Source organism: Gossypium raimondii, chromosome 1 (assembly GCF_025698545.1).
Source record: "Gossypium raimondii isolate GPD5lz chromosome 1, ASM2569854v1, whole genome shotgun sequence".
Taxonomy (NCBI): Eukaryota; Viridiplantae; Streptophyta; class Magnoliopsida; order Malvales; family Malvaceae; genus Gossypium; species Gossypium raimondii.
Genome location: NC_068565.1, coordinates 383155 through 396048, shown reverse-complemented (window position 1 = coordinate 396048; position 12894 = coordinate 383155). Strand labels below are relative to the sequence as shown.

Below are 12894 nucleotides of genomic sequence, written 5' to 3'. Positions count from 1 at the left end.
TTAAGAAGGCTTTTGTGTATATATATGTATATGTGTATGCATAACTGACCTATTCTTATGGCTAATAAAAGCTCCTAACAAATTGCTTTGTGAAGACTGGGCATTTCACCAACATTCTCTCTTATTCCATCTTCTCATTCTTTTTTCTGAAACCTTTTCCTCAATTTCTCTCTTTAGCTTTTTTTTTTAAAAGCTTCATTTAATTATTGTATTTTATAGTCTTTTTGATGGGAGATCACTCTCATTCTGATCGTCGTCGTCGTCGTCATGATCATGAGGACGATCATGATCAAGATCGAGATGAAGACCACAATCACGATCGTCATCGTTCGAATACGTCTGGCATTATTGGCTTGTCATGCAAAGCATACAAATCTATTGTTAATAAATGGTGTTCTGATAAAAATTCTCCAAAGAAAGAGGAAGGCAAGATCAAAGATCATGATGATTCTTCCAAGGTTTGTACATAAATTTTCAATTCAAATGTATGTATGTATGTTGATGTTTGATTTTCTTTAAATTTCAGAAAGGTAATAAGAAGGAACAAGAAGATAAATCGAAAAAAGGTGAGAAACATTCAAAAAGAGAGAAACAAAATAGGCTAAGTGCGGACGAGAGCATGTTTTCTCGTCAATTTTCGTTTCTTTCGAAGAGTTCGAGTAGGAGGAGCCACACACCTACACCTGTACCGACCTATTTGTCAAAGAGTTCGATCCGGACATCTAATAGCCCTTCGAGATTCTCGCTTTCGAGAACTTTTAGTAAAAAGGGTCGAGACGAAGATGAAACACCACAAAAACAACAACAGAAGAGAAGTGTTAGTGCCAATCGAGCTTCCACTCTTTCGAGAAGTTTAAGCCGAAAAGGCAATTCAGAAACCGAAAAACCTAACCTTTCGAGAAGTACAAGCCAAAGGAGCACCACTCCTATTATATTCTCACACTCCATTGCTCGGAGAAAACCTTTGCCAGTCGAAAAAACACTTGAATGCACCTTGGAGGAGCTCTGTCATGGAGGGCTAAAAAAGATCAACATCGTAAAAGATGTCATCTCTGAAGAAAGGTATGAAACTCTATTTCTTTTTATATGTACACCATCCTTTTCTCGAGTATATATATCTAATGTTCATAAGACTTAAATATGCATGATGCTATGATGAACAATTAAACTGAATCTCGGGCTTGAGGTAGACTTATTTATGAGTTAGACTACTAACTTAAATCTAAAGTCTTACCCTATATTTGAAAGGGTTTGAACAAATTAAGCTCGAAAAGTGTGATTTTGATGAAAATATTAAAATCCATTTAAAATACGAATTGAGCTTGAGCTCCTATATTTTGGTCCAAGCTCATCTCGACCTGTTTTCTAATTTTAGAATACATTGCCCTTTTTATATTCTATAATAGATTAAATATAAATTAATTATAACGTATAAAATATAGAATTTTAAATTAAGGGAAAATATTTGGCATATTTGAGGAGAGTTTTTAGATTTCACAAGCAGTGTAAGGGATTGGCAAGTGTCCTATAGCGATATAATAAAATATTAAAAAATTAACTACCTACAAATACAAACGAGTTCGAATAAAATTTAAAACTCATATTTCTTGTCGGGCTAGGCAAGATTTCAAGAAGCATGTATAATCTTAATATAATACACAAGCCCAGCAATTAAGGATGAGCAAAGAAACATTTGAACTAAATCAATCCAAATTAGTATGGTTCAATTTAGTTTCGGTTTCGGTTTCAGTTTAGCTCTTTAAAAACTATATAATGATAGTAAATATTTTTAAAGACATAATGATAAATTTAATCTAAATTGTTTGTATTTTTCAATTTTAGCTTTTAGCTTTTTAAAAAGTGTCAAATTTGTTCATCAAACTTCAGAAAGAGTCTGTGTTTTTAATGAAAATATTGATGAAACATTAAATTTTAAAAGCAACAAACATCATGCATGACAACTCACATGTACTTAATGTTAATTTTTTAATTTTAAAATTATTTTATTTTTACTATGAAGTATACATAGATTGCCGCACAACTTGTCACAATCAAATTGTAAAAAAATTAATGTTTTAGTTAATATTTTCGTTAAAAAAAATTTAACTCTTTTAAAATGTTAAAGAATAAATTTAACTAAAAATAAATACCAAATTGATAAAAAATTTTAAATATTAAGAACTAAATTTATATTATACCTTTTTAAAACTAATTTGAATTAAACCATACTAAAATCCGATTCCACCCACCCGATACGACCCGACCCGCATATAAATTCAATTCTTTTTTATGTATACAGAATGATAGTCAAGCAAGAGGAGACACTAACAATTAACGTCAAGCCGGGATGGACCAAAGGGACGAAGGTTACCTTCGAAGGCAAAGGCGATGAGAAACCGGGTTACCTTCCGGCCGACATCATCTTCACGATTCAAGAGAAGAGGCACGAGCTATTCAAGCGAACCGGCGACGATCTGGAGATAGTCGTCGAGATCCCGTTGGTTAAGGCCTTGACGGGCTGTTCCTTGTCCGTTCCGTTGCTCGGAGGTGAAACGATGAGCATACACGTCAGTGAGGTCATATATCCGGGATACGAAAAAGTGATTCATGGCCAAGGGATGCCTAACGTTAAAGGAGACAAACGAGGTGACTTGAGGATTACGTTTCTCGTTAAGTTTCCGGCGGAACTCTCCGACGAACAGAGATCGGAGACGTGTAGTATATTGGAAGGTTGTTGTTGAGAGGTAAATCAATTAATTATTTTTTTGTATGATTTTCAAGTGATTTTAGTGTCTTTTTGGCTCACATTTTCAAGTGATTTGTAGCTTCTTTTTTTTTTTTTTTTGAAGTTATATTTGGTATGATTTTGTGTTCTTCAATGGAAGAGGTCGCGGAGGACGAAAACATGTAAACTTTATTTTATTTTAGGTTAAAATATGCAGTTAATCCCTATATTTTTGCAAAATTTGAGATTTACTTCATATGTTTAAAAATTTCAAGTAGATTTTTTAATTAAAAATGTCGGGTCAAAGGTGGTATTTTCGTGAAAATTATGTTTATTGAATTTAAAATTATCTACTTTTTAAAATTATTATGGTTATAAAGTGGTGGAACCAGAAAATTATTTTTAAGGAATTAAATTAGATATTTTTACTATAATAAAAATCTAATTTTACTATTTTAATAGTCTATATTTTTATAATTTTAAAATATTAATTTAAAATTTTATTATTTTTAGGTCAAAGTATAATTTTATTATTATTAATTTAAAATTTTATAAACTATAAGAGTTTAAATGAAAAATCTTCTAGAGGAGTGGCCTGCGCGCCACTGGTTACATATAGATAAAATTTTGGAAAAGTTAGAACAACTTTTAACTTTTTAATAAATCTGTAAAAGAAAAAAAGGGTATATTAAGTTATCAAACTATTAATTTTATTATGTTTTGGTTATTTAATTTTAAAAATTACAAAATGTTATTAAATTATACTAAATTTTTCATTTAAATAATTGGATTGTTAAAATCACTATCAGATAGCATCTATTTTGAAAGATCAAAAGGAAAAAAAGTTTATCATAATTTGATCTTTGAACTATATCATCTTTATCATTTTTCCCGCTTTGAGGGAAAATTAAGATAAAAATTATAATTCAAGTATTAAAGTAAAACAAAAAATTAGATACCAAAATGAGAAAACATGTATAGGTCAATAGCTAATCGTCGAATACAATACATTTACAAGTACAAATATATGTTGGATCAATTACAATGCGAACCAAACTAATATAAATCTCAAAACTATACATGAATTTTAGTTCGATGTGTAATTTTATACATAAACTTTGATTTTATGCAATTTTATATATGAAATTTTGATTTGATCCAAATTTCAAAAATTGTAATACAATTATTGATATATAATCATTTTATGTTTATATATTGCATGTATAAATAATTATATATATCCAAAGATAAAAATAATTTGATGTATTTATTTCTTTAAAAGTATATAATTGATTCAAATTAAAGTTCTATGTATATATTTGAACTATAATCAAAATTTTATGCATATAATTATACAATCAAAATTTGTGTGTTTAATTACATATTAAATCAAAGTTTATATATTTGAAATTTATCCCAACTGACAAGAATTGAAAAATCTAAACTTTGACCTTAAAAGGACATCAAACTAGTTAGTACTCTAATAAATTATTATTATACTTTATAGAGGTTTTTTTGGGATAAACTACAACTAATTTCACTAAACTAATATCATTGAACTATTCAAAAGATTTCATTTAAGCCATTAGGTTGTTAAAATTACTGTTGTATGACTTTCTTTGTTCGCACCGCCTGCACCAATCGAATGTTTTCCTTTTCCTTTCTCATTTATAGTTCAATTTTCATGATACAACTTTGAACGTAACGAATATGCGAGCTGATATCCAAACAGCTTTCTTCTCTGATATCTGACACCATCTAATTGACTTGGATCTAACATATGTTCTTCCACTTGTCAATGGATATTAATCTACCGTACTGATCATCAAATCATCGTTTAAAGCTCGCTAGACAAACTTTAAAAAGGAAAACAAAACAACTTCTGACTTAAATAAAAACTTTCAAATTCAATATCAATTTTATAACTTTTTTAAGTTAAAAACGTAAAACTTACTAATAATTTAATTAACATGTAAATTCATTAATAATTTAATCACGTTGAGTGTATTTTTTTTTTTGAAAGAAATTCTTTAAAGAGTTAAATTGCATTAAAAAGGGCAAAAAACCATTCAAAAGGACTATAACCTATTTTGATATCAATGTCAATATTGTCATTTCATTTTTAAATTTCTCTCAATGAATATTCAAAGTGTTTTCTTTTTTTATCTATACACTTTAAAGCATTGGTTTGTACCATATATCACATGTGTATCTTTATGCATTGTTTCATCTTTGCTATATAGATGACTAGAAATATTAGCTATACAAACATCTAATACTAAAATCTTCATTTTGTTTTTGAGTGTGCCACTCGGTCTGCTCAGGGCTATTGGACATTCTGCGTCGCACGATCTTCATGCCTAGGAGAGTTGGTATAAACCCGCCCTTGTTCTCTCACGTCCCGGAACATGGAAAGAAATGAATTGAGACCTTCAGATGAAGCACCTCCCAAGATCCATAATAACAATGAACTGAATGAACTCATAGTCCCAGGATTAGAACCAGCTTCGGCTTGCGGTAGCTCAGGTTGTCCTTGTCCGGAAATCTGCACAGGGTCAACACTCCGGCCCACATTGTTGTTTCCCGCATTTCCTTGAGGGCCAGTAGCTTCTCCGGCTACATTTGCTGGCATTGCTTGATCAGATACGGTTCTCGACCCCAGCCCGGAGGAAGGATCTGTATTAGCTAGGCCCGGATTCCGGGTGTTTAATCTTCGAATGTGTAGAGTAGATGCAAGTATAGTCGAAGAAGTGATATGGAAGTCCGGATGCTGCTGAAGCTGAGATCGCCGGTTTTGCATAAACCTTTGAACTGCTGGTACCTAGAAGTGTAACGTATAGATAAGTGCTAGAAATGTAAACAAAATATTTCGGAAATTTTCTTTCCTGCAACTTATTTGTTGTTATGTTACTCCGAACCATCGTTCTTATGGAAGTATTAGAGTTCGACAAACACACGGACCCAAGTATGGGAATTTTATCCCCAATCACTCTCCATAGACCTAGCCGATAAATTATATTTACTAGCTACATTTAAGTGAATTTTAAATCATAAATTCCCATAATAAGAGTTGATAAAAAGTTATAGGGTAAATCACATTAGCAGTCACCCAACAATGATTTTTTTTTTTGTCCTTTTTTGGTCACCCAACTATGAAAAGTTACAAAATAGTCACTCAACTATTCAATTATCTTTTTTGGTCACCCAACTATTTTGCATTTTTGGGTGTTTCCAGCCAGCTGGTGACTAAAAAAGACAAAATTGAACAGTTGAGTGACCAAAAAAGAAATTTACTAATAGTTGGGTGACCATTTTGTAGCTTTTCATAGTTGAGTGACAAAAAGAAAAAAGAACCATAGTTTGGTGACTTCTACCGTAGTTTACCCAAAATCATATCAAAACCACAGTATAGAACAGAAGATTGCCAGCCTTTTCAATGATCATTACCTCAAAACGATTCCAAAAGTACAGAATAAGGTGCTGCATGAATGCGGCAGCAGTAGAGAGAGCCAAATACGAAAAACCTGGAGAAATTTAAGAAAAAAAAATTAGAAAAAGAAGCAAATTCCGAGGCTAATCGCTCTATGAACGGTATAGGATCATACCATATGCATAGGAGAAGAAGTAAATGTGAAAAACCAGAAAGTAGAGCGAAAAGAATCGAGGAAAAAACTTCATTGATATTGGTGTCCGAACACTGCAAACAGAAACAATCATATTAAATAGATATGGGATTCAGAAGATACGGAGTAAACTCGTTCGATGCAATCATATATGGTAGATATTAACCTGCACCCAATTAAAAAGCAAAAGGAGCCGGAATTATCTAATTGAAGTGATATGATTATAACCTACAGTTGAGAGCTAAGTTGCTCCAACTCTTTATTTTTCTTAAAGTATTCATGTCCGACACAATTTCAATATGGGTATTACGACTCTCCAAAGACCCTCTAAATACATGAAAGAACTTGGAAAATTTTGTATATACCCGTGTCTAACACATACCCATGTTCGACACTTACACCGAAGTTCGAGTAACACAGGTTGAGAGATTTTGCCATTTTGCTCAAATTTATGCCTGCTATAAACACCACCTACTGGTCCTACCACCTAAGAAAACATGTATAACCCAACTCTTTCTAGTTCAGATATATATATATAAAGAGAGAGAGAGAGAGAGAGAGAGAGAGAGAGAGAGAACCTGATCAGTATAAAAAGTTCACATATCCAGACAAGAATTAAAACCATGAAAGCCAATAGTTGATCATCGTAGAACTCAAACAGAAAAAAGAGGATGCCAATCATAATCTGCAAGACGACAACAACATTCTTTAAGGCTAGTGGCAAACGCTTGAAAGTTCGAAAGAACAGCCAAGAGATTTATGCCTACCGGTACAAATACAAGCGATTCAATTACATGCACAAATATCAACTGAAATGTTGGAAGCCTATGTCGAGCATGGTGTTGAAGCTGCACTGAAATAAATTGAGAAAAGGAGATACAATTCATATTTGAAAATTGAAGGAAAAATGATGCATTTCAACGATGTCAAAGTGCTGCCACCTCTTTCTAGACACAGAATTCATCCATCAATATAATCCAATTGAATGACTCCTTCAGTAAACTATAGGCAAAAGGTCAAAACATAGAGACTCTAAAACAAAAGTAAAAACCCATCTAAAATGATTTCGAAAGTCTAAGGGTGATAAGTTGGTATCCAAGTTTTTAATCATAAACTTCTTCAACGAATTGAAATGAATGCAATCTGCACAAACATTACATTGCCTTGCACAACATCACATGGCCTGCCAAGAAATAGAAGTTAACGGACCTGTGAACTTAAGCATGCGAGTCTGAGTTTCCCTCAATGTAAATGATACCGACATGGTGGTTGTGAAAAATACAAAGAAAGACATCATGAGCACACCGCACTTGGTGACAAGGTAGTCTGCATTGAAACCAGATAAAAAATAACTTCAAGGAAAATTTCATCCATTGATGACAAAACAATATTATAGTACGAAATATGACAATAATATACTATCATCTTTGCTATTTTATAAGGATCAAGTGCCATTATTCTCACCATTTCTATCACTTTCTTTCTTATTATCATATTTCCATCTTTCTTAATGTGTTCTCTAAGTATGTGCCATTTTTCTTGAAGTACACATGTTAGAAACTCATTTCTGACATGGGCCTTAGAATATGTCACTCAAAGGGTCCCTCAAACACATGGGAAAACTTAGCAAAAATTGAACATATCCATGTTGGACTCATACAGGTATCCGACATTCACACCCAAGTTCAAGTAACATAGGTGGTTGTAGCATTAGATGGCCAGTGAAATAAAATGTCTTAATGTGTAAAAGAAATTAAAACTACAAACCTCCAAGTCTTGCAGAACTACCAGGCAATTCTTGCGCATAACTAAGATTATAGAACTCCTTCGTCTGAAAGTTATAAAGATAACCTGCAATACAGTTCCAAAACAAGCTATAAAGAGGAACAAAATAGCCCCAAATTCACCATGCAAAAAGAGAACTCAGGTTCAAACCCTGAAAAAAACATTGTTGGGAGAGGCAGCCACAGACCCCGAAAGGATCAATCTTCATAGATTATAAAACTGACATAAAGGATACCTTGGTCATACCAAAAAAAAAAAAAAAAAAAACCAACAGCTACAAGGTGACTTTAAACATTTAGGTACACAAAAGCTACCATAAGGACTAGAAGGAGATGCAGAGTCTACTTATAATGTCATAATGACCATTATCAGCACTGGGATTAAGTGCATAATGTTATGGACATGTATGTTAAATTGTGAATATATAAAGAAAATAATCATTTAAAGATGTTAAGTGACTAATAAAATGAAAGCTAAGAATGTAACGATAAAATGACCTTAAAATGAAATTCACTGATGCATTGAAAGAACTGTATCAAATATTGCTTGATAAACATGTTGTTACATAGTGTAAAACTCAAAAAGCTATCAAAGAAAAGTGTGATGCTGCATTTGAATACAAAGTATTACCTAGGCCAGGCTTATGCAATAAGCTATTCATCATAATAGTGTCATACCCGACAAATCTATTGATGAGAAGTTGCTGCCACCTGCAAACAAGTTGGCATTAATGTATGGCTTTCTTTCTTATTTTATTTACGCATCACATGAAGATAAAAACATAACAATCTAAGAAAGATGAAAGTGGAAGTTGCAAATAGTAAATTTCAGCAAATATAACCTGTTCCCAAAACAGGGATGTCGAGCTGATAAGCTAATATTAACAGTACGGATGTTATGCTGTGACTTAGCTGCTTCAGGCAGCAAGAAGTAACCCTGCAGCAGTAGCATTTTTTTATGTTTAAAGATACTGACTTCAAATGGTGGAACACATTAATAAATCTTAGAATGCATCAAAGATTCACCCAAAAAAAAGAAGAAAATTCAGACTGAGAGAAAATACCTTTTCCAAAGAATAGAGATAAGTTGGTTCAAATGCTTTACTTCTTCTCTCAAGCCAGTGCACTGAAACCAACAGCACAATTTTTTTTAATAAAATAGAAAGTATACACCCTAGGATGCCAAAAATGCCAAATTGCTTATAACATATATGGTGTGTTTGCATTCGTGTGCTTGTTATTTGCTATTCATGCTCAACAAAGCAAGAAACAGAATCTTTTACAACAAGAATCAAAATCTATCATTACCATAAAACCTAAGTATTCATAATTATTTCTGAAAGCTCACAATTTGACCAAGTGAACAAAGATGAGAGGATAGAATGATGTTATCTACCTGCATATGAGTTAAGCTTGTCGAAGTGAAGTATACGCAACCATTTAGGAACATCAAGATTTAGATGTAAACCTGTTATGTTCTGCACTTAAGAAGTTCAAAACTGAGCAAAGAGAAGTTTAAGCCATGAAAAAAAAGGATATGTTTGCTTCCTTATTTACTCACCAACAACTTATGGAAACTTGCAAAGATTTGAACTGCATGTCTCCAAATAAAAGATAAACGTCTGTACCACTTTTTGCCAAAGTGCACAACAGCTGCTTTAAATGTCTGTTTTGCTGATAAAGAGAAACCGTTACGTGTCTCCTCATTATCGATTTTAGCAACAACACTGTCGATATTTGGCTTAGAGATTTCACCATTGGTAGAGCTTTCTGCATGTTGCTTAATAAGATCACCATCAGTATTCCAGAACTTCCATGCTGATTTCCCCTTCCTAGCGCCTGAATCAAACCAGTTCAACCAAAACTTGGCATCCAAGAACATCAACCCTTCATCAACAACACTTGCAACTTCTACATTTTCAGTTGCGGTTTTTAAATCAGGGTTATCTATAGTAACGGTTTCAGACTCATTTCTTGACCACAAGCCAGCACTGGTTATCTACATTAAAGGACAAATTTGAGGTCTAAAGGAGCAATAGTTTTATATCAAATAGGTCTCTTGTCTCTTCAAACTCTATGTATCATTAATATATTACAAATAAAAGCTAATATCTTACCTTAATCTGAATAAGTTGTACTTCATTTGAATCAATTCCAGAGAGCTCACTCGAACATCCAGGCTTCATATGCAAAAAAAAGCATCACAATTCATTCAAGTTTTCCTTACATGTCAAGAAAAAAAATTAAAGAAAAAGGACAAATTATCACATGTTGGCCATCCCTCTCCCACTTATAGAGCCGAGCAAAAATAAAAGAGAAAACAGTATACTGATTCAAACCGTAATGTTTTGTTTGGTTTTACTGAATTTTCTTCACTTTTAGTTTATATAATACTTAAACATATATGGTTCGGTTCAGTTTTTGGTTCAAAAGCTAAATAACTATAACAATTTGAACCAGACAGAATTCTGTTTTTATTTATAATTATTTCTAATATAAAAATAGATATTTTATTCTAAATAAGTAAAAAACTTAACCAATCCGAACCAGTGGAATTCAGGTCAGATTGGTTCATTTGTCTATGTGCTCATGTTAGTTGGCAGTCTATATGTCTTCCCAAATCTGGAGGAGGTCTTGGAATCAAAGACATAAAGTCTTGGAATCTTGCTTGTATTCTTAGAAACCTTTGGGCTATTCTTGCTTCAGCTGTTTCCATTTGGATAGCATGGATCAAATCCTAAGTGCAAACTTAGGAATTGGTGAAAGCTTTCTGTAGTTGAGGCCAATGGCACAAACAGGTCATGAAGCAAGTGAATGGCACTTTAAGAGGCCTTTCCCTGGGATAAATACATAGTGGCAGCAGTTCAGCAAGAGTTAAGGCTGGGGAAGGATAAAGTTGAATGGCATAGACTGATTTGGTACCAATTCTCAGTCCCCAAAACACGCAATTATCTCTAAGATGGCAATTTTGGATAGACTCCCAACAAGAGATAGACTAGTACGATGGGGACTTGTAGAGGATGAGCACTGTTTTTATGCTCTAACTGCATTTTCTTAGGCTGCAGTTTCTCCAAAGAGCTATGGTAGCAAATACCGGAGTTATGCAACATCAAAACGAAAGTCATTGATTGAGACCACGAATTACACTGGGCTCTTAGCAACCTAAAGGGTAAATCCTCGATCACTATCATCATCAAGTTAGCATTTGAATGCCTTCATTTATGTTGCACGGAGAGAAAGAAACAATAGATTTTTCAACCATTCTATGGATGAACCATCCCAACTCCTAATCAAAGTAAAATAAACAGTGACCGAGACATTATAGTCTCCTATAAAAGTTGTAGCTGACTTTGTAACTGGCATGTTTGACTTTAGTATTTACTTCATTCAAGTAGCAGGCCTTAAAAATCCAAAGCTCACTCGAACTGAACCGTAACCACCCCTACCACTGCCATCCTAGTTCAATTCCCTAATGATATTTAGCAATCCTGTTCACCCTATTGTAAAACAATGAACATCCTCTTAACTATTTTTAGTACTTGTAAAATCGTATTCTAATGGGCGTTTCGATCATTGCAATCATCTATTCTACAATTATATTCAGTTGATCAAACGGTCAGCAGTAAGAGAACCACTTTCTCAAACTTCAATTATAAAATTAAGCTAGTAAGTTGGAATTATGAACAGTGAATATAAATTAAACCTAAAACAGTTCCAAACAAGAAATACCCAAAAAAATTTAGCTGAAATTACGTCAATTAAACTCTTCTAAACCCGATTAAACAATCCCCCCCCCCCAAAAAAAAACAAATCAGCAAAAAAAAAAACCCAACAAATTAAAAGAAAATACCTGTTGAACATAATTTGCATGCATGGTAACAAGAATACAAAAGGAAGTAATAGCAATGAAGAGATAGATATACTCCAACGCTACCCTAACTCTTGGGGTTAATATCTGAGAAAATCTCCCTTGAACCCTCATAAATGTTTGCTCTGGATCCATTTTTTTTCAATTTTTTTTTTCTTAATCTCCCAATCAACTATATTCCACAACTTTCAGATTAAACGACCTTTCATTTTTTTTTCCTCTTTTCTCTTTCTGGGAAAATTTTGTGGGTTTATCTTACAATAGCTGTCTGATATTGAAAATGTTCGCGAAGTCTGATTTTGACCGCCATTGTTCTTTTTATTTAGCATTAATTCCAAAATTAGCCCTCAAACTATATCAATTTTCACATTTAGATACTTAAATTTTTTTTTATCAAAAGTTGTACCTAAAATATCCATTTCATGTTATTTTACCCCAAAAATATATCATGCCTGATAAGAATGTGCCATGTGGCATGTTTTTATTGGTTGTTATTGTGTTCTGAAGTAAAATGAAATAAAATTAATAGTTTAAATTCCACTTTAAATTAAAAATTATGTACCTAAATGAAAAATGGCATAGTTTGAAGGTAAATTTTGTATTTAAGCTTTTAATAATGTATAGTATTATTTCTCTTTTTTTCTTTAATGTCAAGTTATGCTATTATTCTTTTATTATGAATTTAGTTTTGAAATTTGCGTCATGACCCAAATAATAGCAATTAAATATGTTTGGTTAAATTTTACTATTACTCACGTATTATATGTAAGTTGTGGATTTAATCTTTTATTCTTCAATTTGATTATTTTAGTTCCTATATATTTCAAATTTAAAAGTTCAATTTTGACTAAAATAATAATGATTAAATCTATTAACTAAAATGGCATGGGTTTT

General features: G+C 32.5%; 2 protein-coding genes across 3 annotated transcripts; one reads left to right on the top strand and one right to left on the bottom strand.

Moving 5' to 3' along the window:
• Positions 1–227: 227 nt before the first annotated feature.
• On the top strand, positions 228–2805 carry LOC105787137 (uncharacterized). The gene is made up of 3 exons (XM_012613576.2): positions 228–458; positions 527–1062; positions 2300–2805. Exons 1-3 carry the CDS (start codon positions 228–230, stop codon positions 2739–2741), a joined length of 1209 nt encoding a protein of 402 aa, XP_012469030.1. The 3' UTR covers positions 2742–2805.
• A 2008-nt stretch (positions 2806–4813) lies between these two features.
• Positions 4814–12282, bottom strand: LOC105773061 (hypothetical protein). Of its 2 annotated transcripts, XM_012594689.2 has the most exons (15): positions 11983–12282; positions 10250–10312; positions 9888–10131; positions 9694–9806; positions 9529–9610; positions 9197–9258; positions 8975–9069; positions 8764–8843; positions 8116–8199; positions 7558–7674; positions 7116–7201; positions 6927–7033; positions 6331–6422; positions 6173–6249; positions 4814–5546 (listed from the first exon to the last, which is right to left on the bottom strand). In XM_012594689.2, exons 1-15 carry the CDS (start codon positions 12133–12135, stop codon positions 5052–5054), a joined length of 1950 nt encoding a protein of 649 aa, XP_012450143.1. In that variant the 5' UTR covers positions 12136–12282; the 3' UTR covers positions 4814–5051. The 2 variants fall into 2 exon arrangements, with proteins under 2 accessions (XP_012450143.1, XP_012450133.1); XM_012594679.2 differs by having other exon boundaries at positions 9694–10131.
• Between the last annotated feature and the right edge of the window lie 612 nt (positions 12283–12894).